Source organism: Manis pentadactyla, chromosome Y, assembly GCF_030020395.1.
Source record: "Manis pentadactyla isolate mManPen7 chromosome Y, mManPen7.hap1, whole genome shotgun sequence".
NCBI classification, from domain to species: domain Eukaryota; kingdom Metazoa; phylum Chordata; class Mammalia; order Pholidota; family Manidae; genus Manis; species Manis pentadactyla.
This window is the reverse complement of record NC_080039.1, coordinates 36,756,243-36,783,000: the sequence shown is the minus strand read 5'-3', so window position 1 is coordinate 36,783,000 and position 26,758 is coordinate 36,756,243. Positions and strand designations below refer to the sequence as shown.

Sequence of the window (26,758 nt, the reverse complement as noted above, 5' to 3'; positions counted from 1 at the left end):
CCCCTGGCCTGCCCCATGTGCCTGATCACACACACACACACGTGCTCGTGCTCGTCCTGGCTCGTCCCGTGCACACACTCTTGTGCTCACCACTGGCCGTCGCCCCCAGACGGCTGTGGAGGAGTGGGTCCAGTCTTACAAGGAGGACCGGGCGCTGGCCTTGCTGGACCTCATCAGCTTCTTCATGCAGTGCTGCGGCTGTGAGGGTGAGCGCAGCCCTGTGAGGCTTGGGGCGGGGGACTGCGCGTGGCGGCAAGGCTGGCTTGAGGGTGAGGAATGTGAACTGTGCCCTGATGCTGCTCAGTCTGGGAGCTTCCGGGGTGCTGCTGTTGCTCCTGAAACACGTGCACCATGCGGCTCGGGGATGACAGCTCAGGGATGATGTCACAGACACCCGGGGTGCTTCCCGCGCCCCTATAGAGTCGGCCCCAAAGGGGAGGGTAGGACCCACGTGCACGGGCACAGGTCCCATTGCACTGGCCCCTCTCGGGGGCACCGCTTTGAGACCCTTCCTCCCTCCGCCCCCAGGGATGGTGACGGCCGAGCTGTGCCAGAGCAGCCAGGGAGGGAGCGCGGCGCACACGGTGACCGAGAGGTTTGACCAGGTGGGAGGCTCCGCCTCCTCGGAGCGTCCTCTGCGCCCTGCGTGGAGCTCGCGGTGGGCCAGGAGCACAGCCAGGCTCCATGTCGCTGCTCTGCTTCCCTGGGAGCAGAGGCCTCCAGGCGCTTTGCTGGGGAAGACCAGCTTTCTTCTAAAGAGAAATTATAAACTTTAATTATGTATTGGAGATTATGCTGATTACACAGAAAGAATAATTGTACAGTGGTGGTCAGGTATTTCATCCAGATCAAGAAACAGCATGGCCAGTGCACACCCAGAGGGTCCCTGCCTGTCACCACGCCCTTCCCCACCCCCAGGGGGACCAGGCCCCTCCCCGTCACCACACCCACGGGGTTCCCAGTGCCCCTGGCCTGCCAACCTCACGCATCCTCAGGCTTTGCCCTGTGGGCCTCCGTGAGCTCGGTGGCCAGGCTCTGCATGGGGTTGAGCTCCTGTGTGGGATGAACGCTGCTTTTTCCTGTTGCCTCAGCATTGTGTCTAAGATGCTTCCATCTTGTCGATACAGGTTTTAAAACAATTTTTATAATTTTAATGGTTTTAACTAAAAACCCACTTTGTTGCTGTGGAGAACCTACCGCATGAGTCAGGGTTCACTTGGCCGCCCATTTTCGATGTCATCTGCCTGCCCTTTGGTGTAGGCTCCTCACGGCAGTGAATGGCCACATGCCCACGTCCTGGTGAATGTGGTCGTGTGTCTGTGTACACGTGTCATGTATGAGACTTGGTTGTTCTGCAGCTCTGCTAATACTGGATATTGTGTTTTCGATTTTTGCTGGTCAGGTAGGTGTATGCATAGTATTTTCTTGTGGTTTTAATTCTCTGGATTCTTATGGAAGCTGAGCACTGTTTCAATTATGACTATTTGCTCATATAAAAAATGTTTTTTTGATTGTGGCAAAATGTATATAAAATTTATATTTTCTCCATTTCTCAGTGTATAGTTCAGGAGCATTAAACACGTTCACATGTTGTGCAATGTCCCCAACATCATCTTTAGAACTTTCCATCTCCCCGACCTGAAGCTCTGTCCCCATGAAATCCTCCCTCCCCATCCTTTGATCCTGGCCCCATGGCCCTGAGCTGGGCCCCTCAGATCGCTGAGCCCTGTTTGGCTGGGCTGGGGTCCTTCCCTTGGAGAGCCCCCGGCATGTGTGGGCCTCCGATTCATCCGCCCTCAGCATCAGGTGTGCAGGTTGCAGCCCCAGCCACTCCCCTGCACGTTCAGGGAAGGGTGGTGAGAGGCAGGGAGGGGTGGAGGAGCACAGGCGCCACGGGCTGTGGTCGCGTATGGCCAGCACACATGGGAGGCTGTGTGGGTGAGTGAGCAGCACGAGCCCTCCTGGGTTCACTGGGAAGGTCTTCTGAATACCTTTCAGAGAGGACACACAGGGTGTCAGGGCCCCTCCGTGTGCACAGTTCCCCTCCCACAAGTGCCCATGTGGCCTCTAGACTTAGGGCAGAGCCTGCACTGTTCAGGAGGCCCTGAGCCGGCTCCACTCCTGTGGGACTGAGCCCAGCTCTCGGCGCCCCACCCACCCCATGGCCGCAGCTGGGGCGTCCCAGGCCTGGCAGTGCTGAGCCCGAGGGCACACAGGGCTCACGCCTCTTCTGTCCCTGCAGGAGACAGGGCTGTACTACAAGAAGTTTGTGGCCTCCCCTTGGATCCTCACCGTCATGTGGCCGGAGAAACCGGTAACGTCTCCCTGCACGTCTCAAGTGTTTAAGAAGGGACAGTCTGGCTATGCTGATGTGGTGGGTGTGGGCCTGTGCTGGCTTCTCAGCTGTGGAGGAAGGGCTGGTTCCCTGCACAGGTGAGCTCCAAACAGGTGAGGGAGCCCTGGGGAGAGCTGTGCTGTCGGGGGAAGTGGCCTCAAAACGGACCAAGTTCTGCCTCGCAGAGTACATTTAGCCCTCAGTAGTTCCAGTCTCCAGGGCATCAGCCCCTCATGTTTGTCCACACTAAGGACATTTACACCCGACTGGTCCATCCACACTGACGTTTATCCCTGTGTCCCATCTATACTGAGGATAGTTATACCTGACAGTGTCCATCCACACCGAGGACATTTACACCTGACCGTGCCTGTGTGTACTGAGGACATTAGCCCTATATATACAGAGGACATTATACCTGACTGTTTCCTCTACACTGAGAGTCCACAGCCTTGACCAGGCACTGCCTACACCAGACCTCTGAGACCTGGTCAGAGACACAGCCCTGCCTCAGTGGGGAGCTTCAGGACCCACGCGGTTGGGTAGAGATCGACCTCAGTGGCCTGGGGCCTTGAAGGTGGTGCCCCAGGTCAGGCAGCTTGTTAGGAGGCCTCTGCGCAAAACCAACTGAACCCTGGAGTTCCACCACCAGGGGCTGGCCCTGGTTTACTGTGCTGGTGGGGTGGGTGAGGGAGTGAGGGGAGGTGTCCACACTGTGCAAGGAGTCCAGCCCAGGATGGCGAGGGTATGGTGCTGGGCAAGGTTGAGAAGGAGGTGTCCTGGTGGGCATGAGGCACCCTAGGGAGGGGCCAGTGCTGTAGTGCCCTGTGCAGGTGGGACTTGTCTGCTGTGCAAGTGGGGCGCAGTGCATGCATGGGGTCAGGATGGGGGTGCAGCATGTGGGGTCAGGGCCCAGGGCCCAGGGGCCCAGGAGTGGGGTGGGAGCGCGGTGCACCCCTGGGACCTCAGCCCCATCACTCATGGGCGCCCTGGGCCAGCCAGCTGGGTGTTGGTCTCTGGTTTGACCTCCCTGCAGCGTTCGCACTCCCTGGGGGTCCTTGCAGGTGGAGTACCTGGAAGTTCAGACCAGTTCACTCCACATGGCCGAGGCCCGTTGCAGGCAGGCGGCCCTGGCGAGCTGATTGCAGGGCACGTGGATGGAGTTGGGAGGCCTGTGCAGTTCTGTCCTGCAGGACATGACCCACCGGGTGGAGTCGGGGTGCTGCCTGTGCTCCTGGTTCACCCAGAGTTTTCCATCCTGCGGTGAGGGAGGCCCTGGCGGAGCCTGGTCATGCGTGGTAGGGTCTTAAGCAGTTTCCACTGTAGCGCCCAGCATTTCAAAACAAACTCACTCAGAACTGGAGTGCAAACCAGGAGAGCCTGTCTTCGGTGGGCCGTGGGTCCGGAGAAGGGCCATCCCCTCAAGATTCTGTCTAGGGGCCTGCTTCACCAAATGTGCTCCACTCACTAGCCTGGTGCCCTGACCAGGTGGCGCATGACCCTGGGGCAGGGTCACCCCTGGCAGGGTGGACATGAGAGCCCAGATCAGGGCCGGGTGGTTTCACCCACATGGTGGATTCAGGTTGCTGTTCAGTGGTGACCCTGTGTCCTAGTATGTGGTCCTGTGGGACTCCACATGGTGACATGGGGTGATGCCCCAGGAAGTCCTGGGGCCCATGTCAGCCCTGTAGATCTCATCATGTGATGGGACAGGCCCTTCATGGGCAGGAACTCCACGTCCTCTGACTATCCTGGTCTGCGTGGGGGTCCCGTTCTCCAGGGTCCCCTGGAAAGGGCTCACATAGCACAGAGCTCCCCAAAGGATGGTCTTTCAGTGCAACATGAGTCATGGTGACAGCCCCCGAGGCAGCAGATGGCCTCGCAGCAGCTTGTGGCCTGTCCTTGCACTTGTCACAACCAAGGGGAGCCCACCGGTCCCATTAGCAGGACACCGTTCTTAAAATAGTTTTCAATCTGTTGTAATAAAAGGCAATGTAAATTCTGCAGCATGAAACACTCCCGTCCCACCTGCCTCCCTTGTCCCCATCCATCTGCCACCCTGCCAGCCCCCTCCAGCTCTGAGCCTGCATTCTGGCCCCACGAGTGGACCCTGTCTGTTTAGGACGCATAGTTTGCAGGGTGGCTGTCATCTTGGCAAACCCGTGGGTGATGGTGACTATGGGAGGGCTGGTCTTCTGCCCGAGCATCCTTTGGGGACATAGTGGGCCCAGGCCCTGCTGGCCAGTGCTGGCACTGGCTTTTCCTGCTCTTGGGGTGGGGGTTCTTCTTGTGGGGCAGTGGGCTTACAGGCATCATGGAATGCAGCCCCCAGAGCACAGGTATCCTGCACGGGACACAGCGTTGGGGCTGTGAGCAGCTCCTGGAGCAGCCATGCTATCACCTCCAGCTGACTGTGGGCAAGGCGTCTGGAAATCCCACGGACGAGGACGTGACGCGGCCCTGGGACGCCAAAGGCCCTCAGGCGCTGGTGTGGGCGAGCTCCTTGAGGGTCCGGGTGCAGGGCTTCATTGCTCTATCTGTGCTGTCTTCCGACAGGAGAATGACTTCTATCCCATTGTGGGGCCAGGGCCCTTCTGGAAGCGGTTCCGGGCCAACTTCTGCGAGTTCACAGAGCTGCTGGTGCGCCAGATGCACTGCTCGGCGCTGTGTGATGGCCAACTCGTGGACACCGTGATCTGCATGCTCACCGGCCTCACCACCTCTGCCGTGCACAGCCTGAGGCACACCAGCTCACTGGCAGGTGAGGCCGCGTGGAGGGGCCCAGCCTGCCTGGAGGGGCTGCACGCTGGGCCTGGTGGGACTGCAATGACCTGTGCAGCTCCTGTCCCTGAAGGGGGTGTCCACACCTGGGGCACCCTGGCGCCTAGTAGTGGTCAAGGGCAGGGCGCCAGGGCAGAGGCCAGGGGCACCGGTGCAGGGAGGCCCAGCAGGCCAGAGCTACAGAGTGTTTGCAGGAAGGAGACTGCAGAGTAGGACAAAGAGCGTACCCATTTCCCTGGCCTGTGGAGGGTGCCAGTGTGTCTGACCACGTGGTGCAAGAGGATGCTTGGTAGGGGTGGGGCTGTGAGGTCTCCGGTGTATCCTGTCCCCTCCCCAGAGGTACCCGGGCTGGCTCTCCTGGGTGAGTCCTGTCCCCAAAGGACTCTGGCTGGCTCACTAGAACTGAGTGTGCCCTGAGAGCATCCATGCACACAGCTGTTGGTTTTCGCCCAGTGGATTTGTGACCTGGGAGGGAGATGGGCTAGCCAGGCTATCTCCCCACAGTCCTGGCCTCTCTCCCCACCCCGCGCCCTCCACCTCCTGCCACCTGCAGCCACCCCCAGAGGTTCCACATTCTCCCTGTGCTCTGCCTGCAGCCATGAAGCTGCTGACAGCGCTCGCCAGCGTGAACCAGGGCACATGCCCAGCCCAGCGGCTGTATGACATCAAGAGAGTGAGCCGGCTTAAGCGCAGGCGTGAGGCCTGTGGACAGTTGCTGGGCCAGCGGCAACAGGTGCGGGGGTAGGGTGGGTGCACCTGGGGTCCCCTGCCCTGGCTCCCCATTCTGCTGCCCGCGTGTGGGGCTGTGCCGGGTGCCCTGTGTGCCACAGGCCTGTCTAGTGGGTGGCCGGATTAGGATGGCGCTTCCCCTCACACACTGGCCCAGAGGTGTTTTCCCTGCAGCATCCTCAGCCATGTCTGTTCCTCCTCCCAGGTGGCATGGTTAAGCTTCTGCTTCTTTTTCTGTCATGGTTTTTGTTTTAGTTGGCAGAGGACTTGGGCAGACTCTGCTTCCCTTTCATTTGCGGTGCTGTCGATCCCCCACTGCCACTCCTCCTGCTGCTCCCGCGTGTGCTCCTGCGGGGGAGCTGGCTTTGGCTGCCACCAGGTGTCTGAGTGCAGAAGCACAGCAGGGGGCACACTTCCCTGGGGGCACAGATGAGGCCACCGCCCCAGCCCTGCATGCTCACCTGCCCCCAACCCTGCCCCTGGTTGTGGACAGGAGAGAAGCCCTGGCAGGACGGGCACACAGCCACGTGGGCATGGGCCACACACCTGCTTATGCCTGTGTGCACTTGTAGAGGTGTGGACACAAGTCTGTGTGAATGCTTCAGTGTGCACGTGTGTAAACTTGTATTTGTGTGTTCCTGTGCTCATTTGCATTGTGAATTGTTTACATACAAACGTGTGTTTGTACCTGTTTGTGCATGGGTGTGTGTGTGTACACAGGTGTGTGCATGTAGGTGTGCTTGCACACATGGCTGTGTGCATGCCTACATGTGCATAACCATGCATGTGTGCTCAGAGTGCACCACGTAAGTTCACACTACTGTGTTGTCTGCTTTTAGGTGGTGCGTATGTATGCATATATACATGTGTGTGCACATGTGTGGTGTGCTGCCTATGTGTGCAGTGGCATGACCGGCTGCAGTCAGGGCAGGCAGGAGGGTGGGCAGCTGTGGAACAGAATCCTTAGTGTCGTGCAGGGCTGTGTAACAAGAGGTGACCATCCTGGCCTTGGGTGGCCCCAACACAGCTGTGCTTGTGGTCCCGCAGCCCCAGCACAAACCAGAGGCCATCGATAACATCATCTGCTCACTTTTTAAAAGGACGTTTGTGCCTCGCTATCGGTAAGGTGTGGTCACGTCCAGCCTTGTGTCATCCCTTGTACCCATCCTGTGGCTGCTGATGCTCTGAACCCTGCTCTCAGGGACGTGAGCTCGGACATCCGAGTCATCTGCGTGGCGGAGCTTGGCTGCTGGATCCGGCTATACCCAGACATGTTCCTGGACAACAACTATCTGAAGTACATCGGCTGGATGCTCTACGACAAGGTGCAAGTCACCCCAGCCAGGGGCGAGTGGGTCGTGCCCTGTTGTCTGGTGCCTTCACAGAGAAGCCCTTCCCATGACTCTCAGGACACTTGTGAGGGTTGCCATGAAGGGTGGCTTTGCTGCAGTCCCCTCCTTTGTGGTGGGTGCAGTCTAGGCCACATGGGCTGCATCCAGGATGTAGGATACAGGCCAGGCTCGGGTTGCCATCCAGTGTCCTCGGCCTTTCCTGCCACACCCTATGCTTCGCCACGCAGCCCCTCCCTTTAAGTGCCACCCCCCAACCCTGGGTGTCATGTAGCATCTCAGGTGCCAGGTTGAAGCTCTGGGCTGATGCGAGGGGTAGACGTGACCGCTTCTGGAGGCCACAGGAAAGCTGGTAACCTGCCCCCGCCACACAGGACGCCAGCGTGCGGCTGAAGTGCATCACGGCCCTGAAGGTGCTCTATGAGAAGAGGGAGTCAGCCATGAAGCTGGGCCTTTTCTTCCACAGATTCAAGGTGAGCCTGTTCACCATCCGCCGTGTGGCTGTGGTGGCTGCCAGCACTCACGGTGTGTGTGGGGGTCTGGGCTAGTTGGCCGGGCAGGGCTCATCCCAGCCAGGCAGGAACTGCCTCTCCTAGGAGGATGGGACTCTTGTGCATGTGTGAGCCTAGGGCTAGGCCACCTGCTGCATGGAGACCAAGTCGTATGTGCTGCATCCAAGGGCCCACTGTGCATGGAGGGTCCGAGCAGCCAGTGGTGGGACCAATGACTGGGAGATGGGCACGTGGTTATTTAGCATTTCCCATGGTGCTGGTCGGGGGAGCCGTGTGAGGGATGCGAGGCCCCAGGAGGGCTGGGCTAGGAGATTCCAGGCAAGGGGCAGGCCCATGGGAGGTCAGGGCGCCACCCTGGCGGGAGGTGCCCGCAGGGCTCTGCACTGCTGCAGGTCAGCCTCACCCACCCGCCCGCCCTCCACACCCATCGCTGTGGACCCAGTGACTTGCTGGCCCAGCAAGGCAGATGGGGGGGACGTCGCTGTGGGCGCCCCGATGCAAAGACCACTGTCCACTGGGCTGTCCTGTCTCACCCAGTGGTCACCAGGATGAGGCATGTCATGTCCCAGCAGGCCAGGGTCTCCACAGAGATGCTTGGCAAAGTCTGGGCACGGTCGGTTGACAGCATGGTGGGGAGGTGCTGCTGGCCTCTAAGGATGAGGAGGCTGCCCAGCACCCCACCACGCAAGGCCACCTACCCAGAGGTAGCCTCCAAATGCCCTGGGGCCAGGGAACTAAGGCAGGCTGGACCCTAGGAACCGTGGAGCGTGGGTGTTGGGATGGGAGGACAGAGGCGGGTGCTGGTCTAGTGGGACGTGTGGCGCTCACAGCCCCTGACCTTGGAGGGGCAGCACTGCAGCAGCTGGCTTGGCATTTTGCCGATGCATGGCATGCCCGGGGTGCCTTGTAAAGTCTCGGCAGTCCTGTGGCATGGTCAGGGTTAGGACCAGGACACGCTCTCATCTGCTGCTTTGGTTCCCTCAGAAACGGATCTTGTCGATGACCCAGGACAGACAGCCGGAAATCACCTCGGAATGCATGCAGCTCTTGGGGCTCATTTCTGAGTAAGTAGCCTCTGGGCACACGCATCCCTGATCGTCCTGGCCTGCATGGAGCACGTGGCACTAGCCCCACATGTCTGGACATGCAGGTGTGGGGGGGGGGCGGTGGGAGGTTGCAGGTACCATGAGCTGTGACTTTCAGGGGCTGAGGAATGGAAGTCCTCAGGGCCCTTGCTGGGCAGAGCTCCTTGGTTCTGGGCTCAGAGTCGCTCTGGTCCCTGACTCTTCACCCCCATGCCGTCACCCCACCCTCCCCATTGCCCCTCCCCTCTCCCCGTCCCTGCCCAGGCACTATGAGGGTGTCTTCTCCAACAAGGAGTACATCTTCCTGTTCCAGTTTGTGTACGCTGCCTACAGGCCCCTTGCAACGGCTGCGGGGCAGCTTGTCTGCAAGAGGTAGGTGGGCGGGGCCCCAGAGCACCTGGCGGGACGTCCCAAGGGCCAGGTGTCAGAGACGTCACCGTAATGTCAGGCACAGGGTCCTGAGACCTGAGCTGCTCTCTTCCAGATGGAGGGTGAGGAGCCCCAGGACATGGGGAACAGTTGGGGCCCGTCACCAGGGGTGGGCAGGGCAGGAGGGCGTGGACCCTGGTAGGAACACAGACGGACCCCTACTACCTGTGGGGACATGCTGATCTGGTGTGTGTGACACACACGTATGGGTACCAGACACGCTGACAGGTCCCCAGGTGAAGGCGTGTGCCCACGGGGGTCAGGCCCACCAGCCCTGTCCCTGGAGTCCCCCTGGTTTCTGTCCTGAATCATCCTCACTGTCCTGGGTCCTTGTCAGGCAAGGGTCTCTGTTCTAGGGTCCAAGGTGCAGAGACTGGGGCTTTTCCAGTCAGCCGTTGACCCCAGACGCTGGCTGCATGAGTGATTGCATATGTCTGCTTCTAGCACTTTCTCCGTGTCCCGGCCACATGGCCTCCATGTGTCCCGGCATCATGGCCTCCCGGGTCTCTCCTCACAAACCACCCTTGTGTGCGTGTGCTGGGATCCAGCTAGGCTGACCCCGCAGGGAGTGGCAGGAGTCTGGCCCTTAGGTGCTCAGTCACCCACATGGTCCATGTGCTGCCAGTCTGTCCGTCTTCCCCAGGCTCCTGGCACTGCCACCCCAGGAGAGTTTCCTTAGTCTGGAGCTCCCAGACAAGTTCAACAGAAACTTCCAGAGCATGAAGACACTGATTGACTTCTACCTGCAGGGCGAGGTGGGGATGCTGGGCCTGCATGGGGCTCTGTGAGGCATGACCTGTGTCCTGAGTCCTGTGTCGCATGTCCTGTGTCCCATGTCCCAGGTCGGTCTGCAGTGGGATCTGGTTCCTGGTGAACAACTCAGTGTGAGCTGTGGGACTCGGGGCTGGCGTCCTCATGTCCTCATATGCAGGGAGGGGAGGAGGGGGTTGCCATGCAAGGCATCCGGACACATCTTCACACGCTCTCCTGCAACATTCATGTTTTCACATGTCTGGCATGTCCCTGTCAGTTCCATAGACATGTCCCGTACCTGGTGGATGGCCTGTGGGATTCTGCGCCTTCCCTGGTCCAGAACTGGGAGTGTATGACTGCCTTGCTGCTGGAGCCGCGTGGCGGGCGCCGAGGTGAGTGAGCACAGCCTAGGCTGACCGGAGGCCCTGCTGCAAGTGTGGACTGCGGCTGGTGGCCCTGCCATCCCGTGGCCCCGAGTCCTTGTGGCCCTGCATCCTTGAAGTACTGTTGGAGCGTCTGAGACACCAGGGGCAGCATATGGGGCCAGGAGTGCTGTCAGTGACTCCCCCAGACCACAGGCACCTTGTGGTGAAGGGGCCACCTGTGGCTGTGTCCCAGGTTAAGCGTCCTCAGGTCCTGAGAGGTGGGGGTCACAGGTGTTGGGTAGGGTCACAGGATGAGGGCCAAATGCTGGAAGAGGAACAGCCTTGGGGGCCTCTGGAACAACCCTTCCCAGTCACATTCCTGTCTGGGTCCGTGGCCACCATACCACACTCCCCATGGTCACTGAACACGGGAGATACTGTGTCACGGGGACACCTCTTGTCCTCTGACCTGGGCTTTTGAGCCCAGCCGCATGGTCCCCTCGCCTCTTGGCTGTGAGCACCAGCTTCGTGGTCTGGCACATGGGCACACAGCAGCACTCACCCCAGGATGCAGGAGGCTCAATCGGAGACCAGTTTAAGCCCCTGGTTTGGTGTCACAAGTGACTGCAAACCAGGGACTTAAACCACAGGAATCCTCTTCTCTAGGTCTGGAGACCAGACGAGATCCAGGCGGGGCTCAGGCCCAGGTGGGGTGGGGCCTCCTCCCTCCCCAGGCTGCAGGGGAGGCTCCTTCCCACTTTTTCCAGTGTCTGGAGGCTCCAGGTGGCCCTGCGCTCAATGCCATGTCCCTCCCGTCCCTGCCTCCATCTCCACATGGCTTCCCCTCTGTGTCTGTGACTCTGTTCTTCTGTCTCTTATGAGGACATGTGTCATGGCTTTAGGGCCGCCCTCATCCAGGACAACCCTATGTCAGATCCTGCACTTAATCCCATCTGCAGAGACCCTGTTTCCTAATAGGGTCCCATGCTGAGTTTCTGGGAGGACGTGAGCTCAGGGAGGCAGCAGTCCCCTCAGAATACTCAGTGAGCCAGCTGCCCTTGTGATTTGTGGGTTGGAGGACCATGCCGCAGCCCTTTGGAACAATGCCCATAGGATCTGGTGTGAGGCTTTAAGGGCTGTCGTATGTTGCTGAGAGCACACGTGGGACCGTCTTGGGCGCAGGGCTGTGTGCTGAGCCTCACGTTGCGTGGAAGGGCGAGGGTGGCTTTTGTTGTGTGTAGTTTGAGGAGAGGGCTGGCCCTGGTCGACATTGTCTATGGACCTCACTGAGCCTGTGAGCCACGTGTTGGGGCGCAGATATGCCCATAAGACCCTGGCCATCCTGTGTGTCTGGGCACACAGCAGGCTCCCGCAGAGCAGTGCGTGGCTACAGAATGTTCTGCCTCCTGAAGGGGTTGGCATGGGTTGACCGGGCCCCTGTCTACCTGTAGCGCTGACGACCCAGCAGGAGCGAGTGCTCATCGAGATCCTCGTGGCCGCCGTGCGACAAGTCGCAGAGGGCCATCCACCCACTGGCCGCCGCCTGGGCAAGAGAGTCAGTGCCACCCCCGGCCAGACATGCTTCGTCCCCTGTGCTGGTCGCCCCACTGCCGCCCCACCTGCCGCTCTTGGCCCTGAGTGCCAGGGCTCTGGCTGCCGCCGCCTCTGCCTCACAGCGCCGCCTCTGCGTGGCTCCTGGGCCTGCCTGCTGTGGCTTCAGCCTTCTGCTTGCCACCCCAGCTGGCTGCTTGCTTGGGTGCTGGTCCTTCAGGCAGGGCTTCTGGGCACCCCGTCCAGGTGGGTCCCGTTGGCTCTACGTCACTGCTCATGCCCGTCTGCCCTCTGCCAGTGGCCGCACCATCCGCCAGCTGGTTCCAATGTCTGTTGTCCGCCCCCTTGGGGAGGTTGCTCTGCATTCCTGTGTCCTGTGTGCTGCCCGCCACCTTGGTGCAGCTGTGCATAGCATTCAGTCAGCCTCCGTATGTGTGCTGGGGTTGCTGGGACAAAGGACCACACGATGGGGAGCTCAAACCACAAGAATCATCTCCTCTAGGTCTGGAGACCAGATGTCTGAGGTCCAGGTGGAGCAGGGCCACGCTCTCTGCACAGGCTCTAGGGGAGGCTCCTTCTCACCTCTTCCAGCTTCTGGGGGCTGCAGGCAGCCCTGGGCATGTGGCCAGGTCCCTCTAGCCTCTGCCTCTGTCTCCATGTGGCTTCTCAGAGCTCTCTTGTGTCTCTCGTTTTCTATTATGAGGACACCTGTCATTGCATTCAGGACCATCCTATCAAGTGACCTGGGAGGACAGGACTCAGCCCCTCACCGTGGTTTCCTTTATTTGAAACAAAACACCAGAGAGTAGCAATTGAGAGCTTTCCCTTTGATGTGGGGGCAGCTCTGCAGTGACTGGGCCATGTGGGGGTGGGGGGGTTCTGAGGCCACCCTCAGACTTGTGGGTCAGTTGTGGGCTCAGGCTACACGTGCTTCATCTGCAGGCCTCCAGGGAGTTGGACAAAGCCCGCCGCTGGTGTGATCATGCTGACATGAGCCAACACTTTGTCAAGGTGCTGCCCCAGCTGCTGTCCAAGGTGCCCAGGGGGGAAGGGCCCTGGGGTGGGCTGCCCAGGAGGCTGAGGGAGCCCCAGAGCAGAGCAGGCCAGGGGGCCACAGAAGCAGGGGGAGGCAGAGAATCCCCTTCATGCATGTGCTCTGGGCAGTTTGCAGCCGACAAAGAGAAGGTGACCCACCTCCTGCAGATCCCGCAGTACTGCAACCTGCACATGTATGGCACAGATGGCCTGGACCCGGTGAGCAAGGAGAGCATGGCCCTCCTCCCAGGGGCAGGCGTGGGGACACATCCCCCATTCCCGAGTGCCAGGAGTGGGGACAGTGACCCCTTCTCACGGAGGGTCTGGCAGGGAATAGGGTGGGATGGTGACTAGCCATCAGTGTCCATCACCATTCCTGCAATCCTCTGGAGGCCCGTGCCTCACCCCTCTGAGGACATGCTGGCATGTGCCATGCTGGCACACTGCCCAGGGGCAGAGAGCCCGGCCTCTGTCCTGAAGGCTCGCATTGCCTAGTCAGCACCAGCCCTGTGGCCGGGGTGGGTGTGAGGCCTGACAGGGCGGGGCAGGAGGGGTATGGTGTTGAGGCATGGGGACGGCGATCCCAGGCATTGCTGTGTGGGGGTCTGCCGCCAGACTACAGGTCACCCCCCGCTCTGATAATTGGCATGATTGTAGGCCCAGGATCTGATGGCATCTGCCATTGGAATGAGCTGCCTGCACAAGCCTTGATGTCCTTTTTCTTTCTGTGATCCATATGCTGTGTTGTGGGGACCAGGGGCCAGGGGGCCCTGGCAGCTGGACTGGTGTGTTCTGTCCACATGTAGTGGCTGGCCACCCCCTGGCGAGCTCCTGTCATGCAGGGTCTGGCCCCCATGTACACAGCTCCCATGACCTTTGTCCCCGGCCCCTGACCTTGCCCCATGGCTCCTGGCCTGCCCTCGTCCCCGCCTGCCACCTTCCGCAGCACCTGGATGCCGCCCTGCTGGAGCTGGACTGCCTGGTGCAGCGGCACTCGGATGTGGCGGTCCTGGAGGCCTGCGCCCAGGCCTACGGCAGCTACTGTGACGAGGGGGGCCCTGCCCACTGCCAGGCTGTCCCTGCCTGCAGCCGGCTGGTGGACATGCTGGTGGACATGCTGACCCCGCTGCTGGACACGTTCATGCAACAGGAGGTGTGTGGATGTGGGGGTGGGGCTGTTGGGGGTGTGGATGTGCTGTAGGAGTGAGTAGAGGGTCACAAATGATCATGGCTTGTTGCTACCGGGGAGCCTCCCAGGAGCCCTGGAAGATGCAGCCTGGCAGGCATTTGGCTTGTCCACACTCGGTGCCAGGTGGTGTCTGTAAAGGACCACCTTGTACACATCTTGGGGTCGTCCTGCTCCCGTGTGAGAGCACCACACCCAAGGCCGCGAGGGCTGTGATCCGATGACACTTGGGACTGAGGCAGGCTGAGGGCCGCATGACTGGGCTGGGTGTCCCAGGCCAGGCACCGTGAGGACCTGCTGCTCACCCTGGGCTGCAGGCTCCTCATGCAACTGTGGCCCAGGGCTGGCCCTGAACTTGGGGTGCTGGGGGTTGGCCCTGTGCTGCCCACCTGTCTCCTCAGCTGTACAGTGAGCACCTGCCCCACGGTGCGTTCCTCTGGGACGCCCGAAGCACAGGGCAGGGTGGGAAGGGCCTGGAGCGGGCGGCCTCAGCTCCTGTGTCTGCCTGTGAGCAGCACCCACACGTCTGGCCTCGTCTTGCTTGTCTCCTGCAGAGCTGGAGGGAGATCAGCCAGCGGTTCTCCCTCCTTTCCTTAAGGCGGTTCTTAAGAGCCGCCTTCTGAAAAGTGGGAGGAGAGGTGTGGGTGCCAGGGAAGCCGGGGCTGAGGGCGCCCTGCCGGGAACACATCACCACCCTTTTTTCCCCGCCGTGCAGAAACAAGGTCTGTTCCCCAGACATGGAGAGGTGGTGCGGATCTGCTCCACGCTGCGCAGACTGGCTGCCTTCTACAGGTGAGCGGGTGGCGGCCAGCTCCCTGGGGGGGTCACGCACGTCCCCCAAAGTGCCTGCTGTCCTCACTTGGAAACACGGCCCCAATTCCTTGGCCCGGTGGTGAGGAGGACGCAGAGCTCGGGTGTGCCGGGGGGCCCTAGGCACTCGGAGTCCATCTGGGGCCCTGAGCCACATCCCCCCAGGCTGAGATGGAAGCCTCGGCTGGGCAGGTAGGTGCTGGACATCACAAGGCAGGGGACCCCCAGGCCTTCTGTGGCAGCGACCCCCTCAGTCTGCCAGGAGGGGTCCCCTCAGCTCCAGGGTCTGCTGAGCAGCATTAGTGTCCGCGGGCCCCTGAGACCCCGTGTGTTCCTGGCCAGCGCACACGACCTGAGCGGCTGGAACCTGTATGAGAAGGTGGACTGCCTGCTGACCTTCCGGAGGCAGCAGGGCAGCCTGCCCACCGAGGTGAGGGCAGCCAGCTTTGGGGTTCCTGCCAGAAGTTTGGGGACCACAGTGAGGAGGATGCCTAGGGTGGAGTCACACTGGCATCCCCCGACTTGCACCCTGCAGGTGGTCCACTGTGCACTCCAGTGCACCTACTATGCGCTCTTGTGGCAGATCGTTGCGGCCACAGACCAGCTGCCGCCCCAGGTGGGTAAGGGACCCGGTGGAGGTCAGGTGCAGGTGTGTTGTGGCCCCGGGGAGATGGGGTATCAGAGGGGCCGGTGTCCTAGCTTAGACAGGCGCTTGTCATCCCGAGCACAGGCTGGGCTTCGGGTCTGATGTGGTCACTGGACGTGGGCCATTGTCTGTCCACTGGTTGTGGGGTGAGGCTCAAATGATCTCTGAGCACCTGCCCCTGTGCTGGCTGGCTGAACCCCCAGGACATGCTTACTGGCCAGTCTCCTGCATTGACGCCCATCAAAACGTGGGTGTCTTTATGGGTTCCTGGAAAGTGCAGGTCAGAATTCCTCATGATGAAGACTGGGATGGGAGGAGGGTGAGTGTGGGGCTGTGGGGGATGCCCCCGCACTTACCCTCCTGCTGTCTGACAGGAGGTGCTCCTGGGCCTGCGGAGTAGGCTGATGAAGTTCTGTCTGGTCTGCCGGGCATACCTGGGCCACGAGAGCAAGGTGCTCAGCGAGAGGGTGGGTGTGCAGCTCTGTCCTTGCCGGCTTCCTAGGGTCAGGGCAGCAAGAGGGAAGCTAAGAAGGCCCTGCCCGTGACAGTCAGTGTTTGGTATTACACACGGAGGTGTTTACACATCTTCCACCATTTCTGGTACAATGATACCTTCCCTCACATGCTGTAAAGTCCCGTGAGCGCCAGTTTACAGGATCTCCTGTGAACTCTGTGTACATACACTCCCGTGAGTGCCATTTACACGCACTGCCATGAAACCTGTTTGCACGCGCTCCTGTGAACCCCGTTTATACGCCCTCCATGGGTGCCCTCTACCTATGTACTGCACGCCTTCTGTTGGGTTTTCCTGTGTTGGGTGTGGTAAGACTTAAGTCCTGAGCGTGTCTTCAGGTGTTTCCATGGCTAATATCTTTGGAGGCTGATCAAAGTGAAGCTGCTCATTGACGGGTTTCACACAGTGGGACTGAGACACTGCTTCCCACCATTACTCGTGCCCGATGACGTTCCTGCCCCTTGAGCATTTGGGTGTTGATTTTAAAAAGAACCTCTACCAATTTCTTAGGCTGAGAATGTCTCCTTTTTGACCTTTGATAATGAGGAGGTTCTGTGTTGACCTCACCTGCTGCCATGTTGTCTGGTTTGTTGCGTGTGTCCGTCCCTAGTGTGTATGTCTTGGTGATGGTCCTGGCACTGGCCTTCCTGCTGTGATGTTGCAGCTGTTTCCTCGTGTGCTGTCTTTATGTTGTATGTACCTTCATGTGTCCTCTGCCTTGTGTGCTGGCATCTGAAAGGTCCTCTGATGTCACTAAACATCCCGTGCAGGTTCATTTGTGCATCCATGTTTTGATCCTTCATCCTGTTTCATGTGCAGGGTTGGGCACAGGTGGGTGTATTTTCAAGGGGTTGGCTGACGTCCTCCGCCCCTTGCTGTGGGTATTGCCCAGCACTGTTGTGCACCCCACAGAAGGGCCAGGAGATCCTGGGAATAACTTGGGGTCAGAAGAGCTGCCCATGGAGGTGGACGCATGCCCAACCCCAACCCCCACCCCTGCCTGATCCCCAGGCTTTCATTCTGCTCTGTGACCTGCTGCTCATCCTGAGCCACCAGGGCCCAGAGGAGCACACGGGTCTCGGTCTACTCTTCTTCGTCCCCAACCACGTCCTGCAGGGCAAGCTGATCGCCTTTGTCAGGGAGCACGTGTTCCTGGAGGAGGCGGGGCCCCCAGGTCAGTTCCCTGGTGCCAGGTTGGAGGTGGGCTGGGCCTCAAGGGGTGCTCTCTGCGACTGTGGGGTGTCTGTCCCATCTGGGAGCTGCATTTCCCAGGAGTCCTTGGTTCACACAACCACAGGAGGTTCAGGAGAGCCCTGAATCTGGGTTCTGGGGACCTCAACCAGGTGAGAAGAATCAGGAATCCCAGGGACCCTGGCCATTCAGGTGCTTCCTGTGTGACGCCCCAAGTGTCTGTTGGGGGCACGGGCGCCAAGGTGTCCATTGGCAGCCCCAGGAGAGGGTGTAGCACCTGAACCCACCGTGGGTCTGGAGCATCCACCACCCCCTGGGCATGACTGTCCCGTGAGCGTGGGGGCCACCGGGGAGACATGGCAGAGCCCGAGTATCTCCCCAGGTTCCAGCAGGGTTTGCAAGGATGACACCGACAAGCTGGATAACCTGTTCAGGAGGAGAAACATGCTGGCTGTGTTCTGTAAGCTGATTGTCTACAACGTGCTGGAGATGAACGCGGCGGCCGAGGTCTACCAGTTCTATCTGAAGGTCTGTGTGCTCTGGGTCCTGAGTTCACTCGCCCCCTCCTTCCTGTTCTAACTTACCTTTCCTCCGAGGGATACACACTTGCAGTAACCGATTCCAGAAATATGGTGAACAGAAACGGAAAACATCCACCAACTTAGGCAGTGGCATTCTGAGACTTCTTGTGGCATATCTGTCTTGTGATACAATGAAGACGTGAACCCTTTGTTATTTGCCTGTCTTTCCCTAGACTGCTTTCTAATTGTGTTTTATTTCTGGGACACATCTTTTTTTCCTTTTTTAACCTCAAACTCTCCTGAGTTTTTTGGTGTGGCCATAAGGGCACACTGTCAGTGGGCTTTTCCTCAGCCTCCTGTTGGTTGGGTTGGTTCTCTGCCACACAGACAATGCACCTTTTAAGCAGTCGTATGCTAAGCCTCAGTACATGCTGGCAGCCACGTTGGGGCACCTGCTCACTGTCCAGTATTTGGTCAGTTCTTGAAGCTGTGCATCCTGGCCTGGCTCAGCTGTGCGTATTTACAGCCAGTGTGGTGCTGGCATTGCTCCTCACCCCCATCATTCCCTTGGTGCCCTGCCCTCCCCATGGGTGCATCCCCAGTTGGGCTGGGGGTGGATACAGCAGCCACTGGCCTGGGTCCACAGCTGAGCATGCAGCCGGCTGTGGCAATTGTGATGCCCAGTGGCTGGAGTGCCAGCTTTCCCAGGTCCCTGTTGGATGCCTGCCTGCTTGCCTGGGGCCACATACTTGCCCAAGGTCCACCGGCAGTGCAAGGCCCACCTGCTTGGTGGCTAGTGCTGAGTGCACAGTGGGATTCAGTTCCTGGGATGTGAAGACAGTGTGACAGCTGTGTGTGGCCCACGACGGTCTGTTTGATTTTGGAACCAGTCTGTGCTCAAGTACGACCATGGTTAACAATGCTATCTTTTTAATTTACAGCATTACCACCATTTTGGTGACATTATTAAGGAGACGATCACCAGGACGAGGCAGAATGACAGACTCCGCAACGCCTTGTCCCTGCTTCTGTGCCTGCAGCAGGTGAGCGTGCTGTTCCGGAAGGTCTGACGGGGACCCAAGGCTGCTCCCAGGCACGTGGAGCCCCTGCAAGTGGCCCAGGCCTTCGGGATGGTGGGTGTCGTCAGGGACACTACTGGTCACAGGCACATGCCTGGTCACAGGCACTGCTGCTCTTTCCTGCCTCAGGAATCACCCACCCAAGCTAGTGTGTGTTTGCAGCTTCTCAGGATGATGGTGTGCTCTGGTGCCTTAGCTTGGGCAGCCGTAACAAATCCCACAGACATAGACCCCAGGCACTTTGGTCTCTTAGTCCCAGAGGCTGCAAGTCTGAGATGGGTGCCAGCAGGGTCATGTTCTGGAGAGGGTCTCCTGTGTGCCCACATGGTGGACAGCAGAGGGGAAGCATGCTCTCTGGATTTGAGGACTCTAAGCCCTTCATGGAGTCCTCACCCTGTGAATATATGTAGTCCTCATCAGCCCCTGGTATCCCAGGCAGACGGGTCTCTCACCCGTTGCCCTGGCCTGGGTGCGCCTGCACCTATTCCCCGCGAGGTGGCCTTTCTAGCTGAGCTCAGGGACCTTGCTGCCTGCTGAGGCTGTACAGATGTAGGTAAGTCGAGGTCACTCTGTATGCCGTGAGGCCACCAGTTAGCTACAGGTGCTTTTTCCTGTGGGGCTGGGTTGGCCATTGCTGGGGACTGGTGTCCCTCAGAGGTCCCCAGGGCACCTCTGTGCTGCCCCAAAAGTGACTCAGGTTGGAAATCTCGTCTTCATTGTCACTTTATTGTGAAGACATGGGAGGGCATGTCAGTTTTCCAAGTCAGATTCTTCTGTCTTTTCCCCAGATGCACAGAATCTGCCATGGAGACAGTCTGTTTTAGGCTCTGTGGTGCTGCCTCACTTTGTTCTCCAGACCCACATGTCTGCCTCTCTCATCCTAAGTGGCCCCTGAGAAGTACTGGCAGATAATCCCATAAGCCCATGTTGGACTAATTAGGCACCACTGTAGTCTTGGAACTGTGGGAGAAGACCCCTCCATATTTTCTGTTTTGGGGATCGTGTGTCTTTCAGCTCTTTGTCCTCTGTGTTGTGGATGTGGTTCCATCACAGCTAACTGCTCAGTGGCTTCAGCTGTTCCCGGTGGCTGCTGGGGTTTCTTCTCGCTTCCTGTGCTTCTGTGGCTTATCAGGGGTGCCCTCTGAAAGCACCGAGTGTGTGTTTGCTGGCAGTGCCTATGACCAGGTGCCTGAGGTCCAGGATACAGCACCACATCTGGGCTGAAGTGACCAGGTCTTTCCTAGATGACTGTTGGGCTCTGTCAATGTTCTACTGGAACATGGGGTCCCTTTCCCAGCTCTGGAGGGCCGTGCACACTGTCCACGTTCACGCTGAGGTCTCACACTGGATCTCATTTCTCCTGCGATTTGCTGCTTGGTTGGAACAGCCCCACTGTTCCCTTCTTGCTGTGGAAGGGCAGATGCTCATAAGATAGTCACATGATCCAGAATTCCAACGAGCACATGTGGAACGTGTGGGTCCGGCAGGCCCACCCTATCCTGTGCAGGCATCTCTCACTGGGTGAATCGTGAGCGTGCATGTCTCCTGTGACATGGTATGGGGCCCTCACCTGGCAAGGCCCTGGGTGCCTCTGTTGGTGCGGGTGTGTGCTGGACATTTGTGGCTGCCCAGCCCCACTGTGGATTGGTGACCTGTGTACTGCTGCCCCTGTGCTTGGGGGGCCTCTTCACCAAGTCGGCCCTGTCATTGTCCACACACAGCCCAGCCACTCCCCAGCACAGATTCCCCAGATGGTCACTTGTCACCTTCCACCGTGGGGAGGGGGCAGGTGGAGGCTGGTGACACTGGTCTGGATTTTGGTGGGGGTGTTGCCAACTCTCCTCTGAAGTTTGGGGGTGTGGGAAAGCCCCCACCATGCCTCAGGACCTGACCCCATTGTGGGTCACCTACACCTGGGCAGAGATGTAGGGCTCCAGCCTGCCGTGGGGGAGGGCGGCATCCCCAAGCGTTGTTCCAGCCTCTGCAGGTCTGTTCCTGGTGAGCAGCAGGGAATCTGCAGATACAGACCCCGAGACTGGCACACGGCCGCCCAGCACCGGGACACAGAGTGCCCGGGAGCCCTGAGCCACGGACGAGGGTGTCCTCCAGCCTGCGGGTCATGGGGCAGGGCCGTGACCCCTCAGCCGCTTCCGCCCCTGCCCTCGCCCCCACACCTGCTCCGGGACTCATGGCCGCCTGTCCTGCAGCTGTTCCAGAAGCACGCGGATACCTGCGGCCTGGGCTTCAGCCCCGTGGAGTTCATATGCGGCCCTTTAGCGTCCATCCGCCTGCTCGCCCGCCGCCTGGCGCTCACGCTGGGCTTCGACCGTGCGCGTGACACCGCCCATCTCATCCACAGGTGCGTGTGCGCGGGCGTGAGCGTGGGGGCCACCCTGCACTTGCGCAGGAAGCAGCCCCGCCTCCCCGTGACGCTCGCGTCTGAGCCGCAATGCCCCGCCCACCTGAGCCCGGCCTCTTTGATGCCCCGCCCCCTGGACCGCGCAGGCGCGGTCTGGCCTTCGCCTTCTCGGAGGCTCCGGAGCTGGAGCAGGGCCGTCTGCGCTTCCCCAACCTGGGCTTCCTGCTGCTGCTCGCCGAGTTCTCCTGCAAGATCCCGCAGGCCGAGCGCGGGGCCGCGTGAGTGCCGGGGTCCTGAGGGTATGGGGGCGGCCCCCCTGGAGCTGGGGGACCCGGAGGTGGGTTGGGCCCTGGGCTGGTCGGGGAGGCCTGTTCGGGGGCAGCTTTGGGTGGGTGGAGTCGGGTCAGCTGGCGGCGGGTAGTGAGCCCGGTGCGGGGGGCGGGCCAGGGAGGGAACCTCCAGTGGGGCCAGGTCCACGCGGGCTTGGGGTGCTGCATGTGGGCCGGCGGCACTGCCCCTGCTTCCTCTGAGCCCGCGGTGCCCCTTCCCCTCACGTAGTCCCCCAACCGAACAGGTCCCCTGTCACCTGCAGACTTGCCCACTTCCGGGACTCCATCCCCGAGGGCCTGCCCATCTTCGGGGAGGGCGACGTGGACCCCCTGGTGGTCTACCGCAAGTCCTTGATGAGGACGTATGACGTCTTCCCCGGGGAGGAGGAGCCCGCCGCCAACCCGTTTGACGCCATATGCAAGCACATCAAGTGTCCCCAAGGTGGGGAGGAGGTCTGCGGGGTTGGGATGATGTGTACTTGGGGTGGGATGACATGGCCCCCCATAGTGGGGAGGATGTCCCCCAGGTGGGATGTCTCTGCGAGGGGCTGTGCTGGGTCGGGGTGTGGCGCCCTGGGTGGGGCTTTGCTGTTCCAAGTGGGGTTGTGGTGTTGGGTGGGGAGGGTGCCACAGCTGATTCTCTTGACGCTGCAGAGCTGCCGACGGGGTCGTGCTCCGCTTGGACACCAGACACCTTGGCCAGCTCCACTGGGACAGACACAGAGCTGACAAACCGTTCCCGGGGCGGCAAGTCCAAGAGGTGAGGTGTCGTGTCCATGGTAGGGTGGCCTGTGGGGCGTCCGCTGCATGGTTGGAACGTCAGCCTCATGGTTTCTGACTTCTTGAGTGGAGCTCTGGGGTGGCAGCTGTCCCAAGGTGGGGCTGGCTAGTCAGTCAGGGACACTGGTCACAGGAGGGTCCCTGGGGGCTGGGACCAGGGAGGGGCAGGTGCCTGGCATGGGCTGTGCGCCTGGGATGCAAGGGGCCCCTTCTGTCCCCCTGTTTCCTACAGCTTGCAGGCACTGTGGTGTGCCCAGAGCTGCTGGTGCCCACCTCCTCACCTCTTCCTCCACCTGGCCCCCTTTCTCCCTCCACTGTCACAATGTCCCCCCCACCTTCCCACAGCCCTGCCAGTGTGTCCTCACCAGGGCTCCTGATCCCAAGTGGCCCCTGCTTCAGTCTGTCACAGGGACAGGGGCCCAACAAGAGGCTGCGTCCCCAGGGGACTGTCTGGTCTCACCCACTGGCAGTACTCTGGGACTGACTTCATCTGCCCACAGGGACATCTTTGATGCTGACTTCCTGTCGGACTCCGAGAGCTCCGATGAAGATATCGACGTGGAGCATGTGCCCCCCCCAGAGGTATGTCCTGGGCTGGGCCGCACGTCCTTTTCCTGCCACCACCTCCAGGCCCCGGTGGGGCAGGCGGTGTGCCTCAAGGCTGCTGTGCCTGGATGCGGGGTGAGAGCACGTTCCCTGCATGGTTGCTCTGGGACCGAGGGCCCTGTGTGGATGTGTCACTGGGTGCCTGTTGTGTTGATACTTCCTGGGGGCCTAGCCCCGCAGGTGCTCTGGCGCATGTGGACTCAAAATGGCCAAGGCTAAGTGTGGTCCTTGAACCCAGGCCCGTGTGGCTCGGGACACTGATCTCAGAGTATCCTGGGTCGTTGGCCTTTTCTGGTTGCTGCCTGGCTGTCCCCAAGCCTGGCTGTGCATGAGCGAGAGCTAGGGTGCTCCTGGCAGGCAGAGTTCTGTAGCCACCTGGCAGCTCCTGCAGCAGGAGTGTGGGCTGGGCACCCTCTCTGTGTCCACAGTCCCTGTGACCCTGCAGGTTGTGGTAGTCTGGCGTTTGGGGACTTGCTGGTTGCCAACAGTCAGACTCAGAACTGTCCCCGACCTGCATGCCTGAGCCTGCCTACACCTGTCTGGGTCCACGGGCACTGAGGGTCTGCCCCGTCTGTCCCCAGGGGGTGTCTGACTGAGCAGTTCCTAGCTCTGGTGCCCTGTGTGAGGAATGCCTGTCACCATGGTGTCCAAGCCAGCCGTCCCTGGGTGGGGGAACCAGTAGCCTCGAGTGCAGCTGACCAGGGCCCTAGAGGCCTCCAGGCTGTAGGGCACTGACCCTGCTGTCTGCACCCATGGATCTGACCCCTGTTCATGGGGACAGGGCTTTGCAGCTGTGAAGTGGGGGCCTTTGGCGTGCCCACTTGCCCACCCAGGTGCCTTTCCCCCCATGGCTTCCTTGCTGGACTCACCGATGACCACTCTCCACTGGGAAGGAAAATTCCAGAACCAGCTCTCCCCCAGCAGTGGGGTAGGGGGCTGGCTCCCTTGTCTCATGACGGCCCCGGTCGTGTGTGGGCTGTGGGCTCCCCCTCTTGTGGCTCAGGGCCTGGGTGCTGGAGGGTTGTCCCCAGTGCTGTTGCCCAGCTGCAAGGGAGGGAGGCTCCCTTGGGTGTCTGCTCAGCGCCTGGATGTTGCAGAGAAGTTGGCAGAGCCTGACTGGGGCAGGAGGGCCACGGCAGCTGGTCAGTGCCCTTTCCTGGGCATGCATAGTGGGACCACTCCTCACTCCAAATCTCATGCTGGTGCCAAACTGAGCCTCCCCTCACAGCAGAGTGGACGTTGAGGGTCTCTGCTGTCCTGCCTAGGGGACTCCCTTGGCCCTCACCCCAACGGGAGCTGCACATCCCCGTGTGGGCCGGTTCCACAGGGCCTCTGCACCAAGTGGGCTAGGACATTGCTGCCTGAGGCATGTAGGGGCGGGGGGTCCTGAGGCTGTGTTCCCTGTCCTCCCAAAGCTTTGGGAGCTGGAAGAATGGCCTATAGGGTGGCTCTTGGGTCCCTGTTGCCAGAATGCAGACCCCACGGCTGAGGAGAGCCAGGCCACAGAAGCTCTCAGGGCCTGCGACCTTGGCTGGGGTTCCTGCCCCTAAAGGCCGTCATGTCCCGTGGAGTCCCCTGCGCATCACTGTGTCCCTTGTGAGCCATGCCTCTGTGTGTCCACATCGTGCGAGCTGAGCCCGCACCAAAAAACCCTGAAGTTCTTTATTGAAAATGCAAACGTGAATCTGTAAGACGTTTTAAAACTGCTCTACATGACAAATAAAAGCTTTACACGTTCTGTGCATTGACATAAAAACGTTCCAACAATTTTGAGGGGACCCCTGCACCCCATGTGAAGGGCACAGTGCCCAAAATTCACATGCAGACAGAAGGCTCCCGCTGCTGCGGCTCCTGGAACATTCCAGACTAGATGGCGAATGTAGCACACATGTCTGGAGGTCTGGAGTCAGCACGTGCCACATGGCCCCCAGGGCAGACCCTCCCGGAGAGACCACTTCCCCTCCAGGTCGTCTGCCAGGACAGTAAGTCTGCGATGGCTTAGCCAAAAGTGAGTGTGCGGGCCACGGGCACCTGGTTTGGGGAGGGTTTTCCCCAGGGCCAGCATGTCCGCCCTTCCAAGGTGGCTGACGCTCCAGTGACCTGTGACCAGCTTTGTGCTGAATAAATACATCTGTCATTCCATACACACGCACCTTGTTTTCTGTAAAAGCTCAACAAACGGTTTCGTTCTCTGACACAAAAGCTGCACAGGGAGTCCCTCGTGGGCGCAGGTCACAAGGGTGGCAGGTCATCATCCCCACACTCACACAGGTCGATGGTGCTCAGAGCGGACGGCACCTCAAAGAAGGGCCTCTGGGCCAGTGGAGACCGCAGCGCGCTCAGCTTCTGGTCCACGGGGCTGAGCTCGGCTTCGTACCTGCAAGGAGGGGCTGGGTGAGGTCATGGGCGCAGAGTGGGGCAGCACCCCCTGCAATCAGAGCAGCAGACCTGCCCCTGTAGGCACTGCCCATGGGCCCAGCGGCTCCCCGATCAGTGGATGCAGCAGCTCAAGGGAACATGGGGCCCAAGATATCACTGGTGGATGGCACCCCAGGCAGCTTCAGCAAACGGGGGAGGAGCAACTCTGCTGTGCTCTAGGGGGGGTCAGCATTTCCTGAGACCAAAATGAGACAGTGCCACAGGATCACCAGCGATCCCATCAAGTGGACCCCAAAAACAGAAAAGGGCGACAGGTCTCATTTCCAGGCAGGGTTCCTGTTGGGAAGGAAGGCTGCTACCACCACCGCAAGTCACTCGGCTCACGGACCCACCGACTGTAGAAGGGAAACCCGTCGGCCAAGAGCATCCGACCAAATTCAGTACTCGGTCTCAGCAGAGTGGGAGTAGGAAGGACGTATGGAAAGCCTGTCAGGGAACCCTGCGCTTCGCGGTGGATGAAGGGGACGTCCCACCTCAGCTTGGGAAGCAAGGCAAGGCTGTCACCCTCAGCGCTTGATCCAGGCCTGTCCTGGGTGAGCTGGGAGGTGCACGGGGAGGAGAGGAGGACTGCGGTTGCTTGTGCTTGGGTGGTGAGGAGGTCAGTGCAGAGCACGGGGCACTACCGACGGAGAGGCCCTGTTCTAAAGCACCTTTCCAATACCAAAGACTACCATGTACTCTAGAATCTCCCCAGATACATGCAAGATCTATAAGCTGAAAATGACACAAGAGATGGGAGACATCAGAGAAGACCTCAGTGAATGGAGAGATGGTGTGTTTGTGGGCCAGGAGATGCAGGGTCAGTAAGGCTTCAAGTGTCCCACATGGGCTCCCTCCCCCAGAATCGCAGTGTTCCCGTGTGAACTTTGTAGGAACACTACTCCCATGTAGAGGCAAAGGAACCAGAATTGCCAGCAGGGTGTTGGAAGAGGAAGCTGGCAGGATCTCATCTCATGGCTGCCGAGCTCCTGAAATCAGGGCTGGGTGGCTGTGACAACAGTCACACAGATCGGTGGGACAGATGGTCTCCAAATCCGTCTCACAGCCGTGGGGCCGTGGGGCCAACTGTCACCCCCTGGCAACTCAGCCGAGTCTGGTCGAGGTGCCTGGGACCCCGCGAGGAGCAGGGCCGGGCCTTGCTTTGCAATCTCACTTCTTGCATGAAGCTGTAGCAACGCACATGCTGCCGTGTGCCAAAGGCACACCATGAGGTTCAGAGACTGCACACGTGGCCCTGGTGTCCCATCCCACAAGGACGCCAAGCCAATTTGACGGCTTTCCTACAACAGTGTGGGGAAACTGGGTGTCCACACGCATGGAAAAGTGTTGGGACATCCCTGCGCCCCGTGGGAAGTGGAAGCACCAGAGGCCTGA

The 26,758-nt window shown here is 60.0% G+C and overlaps 2 protein-coding genes across 5 annotated transcripts in view; one reads left to right on the top strand and one right to left on the bottom strand.

The window, feature by feature from the left end:
* LOC130682123 (cohesin subunit SA-2-like) overlaps window positions 1–23,914 on the top strand; it is a 28,446-nt gene extending 4,532 nt beyond the window's left edge. The window contains exons 4-33 of the mRNA XM_057496254.1: window positions 110–206; window positions 529–605; window positions 2,243–2,314; window positions 4,892–5,096; window positions 5,713–5,849; window positions 6,893–6,966; window positions 7,047–7,170; window positions 7,569–7,667; window positions 8,691–8,770; window positions 9,056–9,163; window positions 9,846–9,975; window positions 10,063–10,104; window positions 10,251–10,365; window positions 11,790–11,893; window positions 12,832–12,924; window positions 13,054–13,143; window positions 13,871–14,077; window positions 14,826–14,902; window positions 15,263–15,350; window positions 15,456–15,536; window positions 15,941–16,033; window positions 17,092–17,254; window positions 17,654–17,799; window positions 18,734–18,835; window positions 21,079–21,230; window positions 21,377–21,508; window positions 21,823–22,001; window positions 22,214–22,319; window positions 22,840–22,921; window positions 23,527–23,914. Coding sequence (XP_057352237.1) covers window positions 110–206; window positions 529–605; window positions 2,243–2,314; window positions 4,892–5,096; window positions 5,713–5,849; window positions 6,893–6,966; window positions 7,047–7,170; window positions 7,569–7,667; window positions 8,691–8,770; window positions 9,056–9,163; window positions 9,846–9,975; window positions 10,063–10,104; window positions 10,251–10,365; window positions 11,790–11,893; window positions 12,832–12,924; window positions 13,054–13,143; window positions 13,871–14,077; window positions 14,826–14,902; window positions 15,263–15,350; window positions 15,456–15,536; window positions 15,941–16,033; window positions 17,092–17,254; window positions 17,654–17,799; window positions 18,734–18,835; window positions 21,079–21,230; window positions 21,377–21,508; window positions 21,823–22,001; window positions 22,214–22,319; window positions 22,840–22,921; window positions 23,527–23,541 — 3,270 coding nt within the window. The 3' untranslated portion in view covers window positions 23,542–23,914. The remainder of the gene's footprint in view (window positions 1–109; window positions 207–528; window positions 606–2,242; window positions 2,315–4,891; window positions 5,097–5,712; window positions 5,850–6,892; window positions 6,967–7,046; window positions 7,171–7,568; window positions 7,668–8,690; window positions 8,771–9,055; window positions 9,164–9,845; window positions 9,976–10,062; window positions 10,105–10,250; window positions 10,366–11,789; window positions 11,894–12,831; window positions 12,925–13,053; window positions 13,144–13,870; window positions 14,078–14,825; window positions 14,903–15,262; window positions 15,351–15,455; window positions 15,537–15,940; window positions 16,034–17,091; window positions 17,255–17,653; window positions 17,800–18,733; window positions 18,836–21,078; window positions 21,231–21,376; window positions 21,509–21,822; window positions 22,002–22,213; window positions 22,320–22,839; window positions 22,922–23,526) is intronic.
* A 713-nt stretch (window positions 23,915–24,627) lies between these two features.
* Window positions 24,628–26,758, bottom strand: part of LOC118935973 (serine/threonine-protein phosphatase 2A regulatory subunit B'' subunit beta) — a 45,153-nt gene continuing 43,022 nt past the window's right edge. For all 4 annotated transcript variants that reach the window (XM_036932679.2, XM_036932681.2, XM_036932680.2 and 1 more), the window contains exon 13: window positions 24,628–25,322. In XM_036932679.2, the coding sequence (XP_036788574.2) occupies window positions 25,178–25,322 (145 nt within the window). In that variant the 3' untranslated portion in view covers window positions 24,628–25,177. The remainder of the gene's footprint in view (window positions 25,323–26,758) is intronic.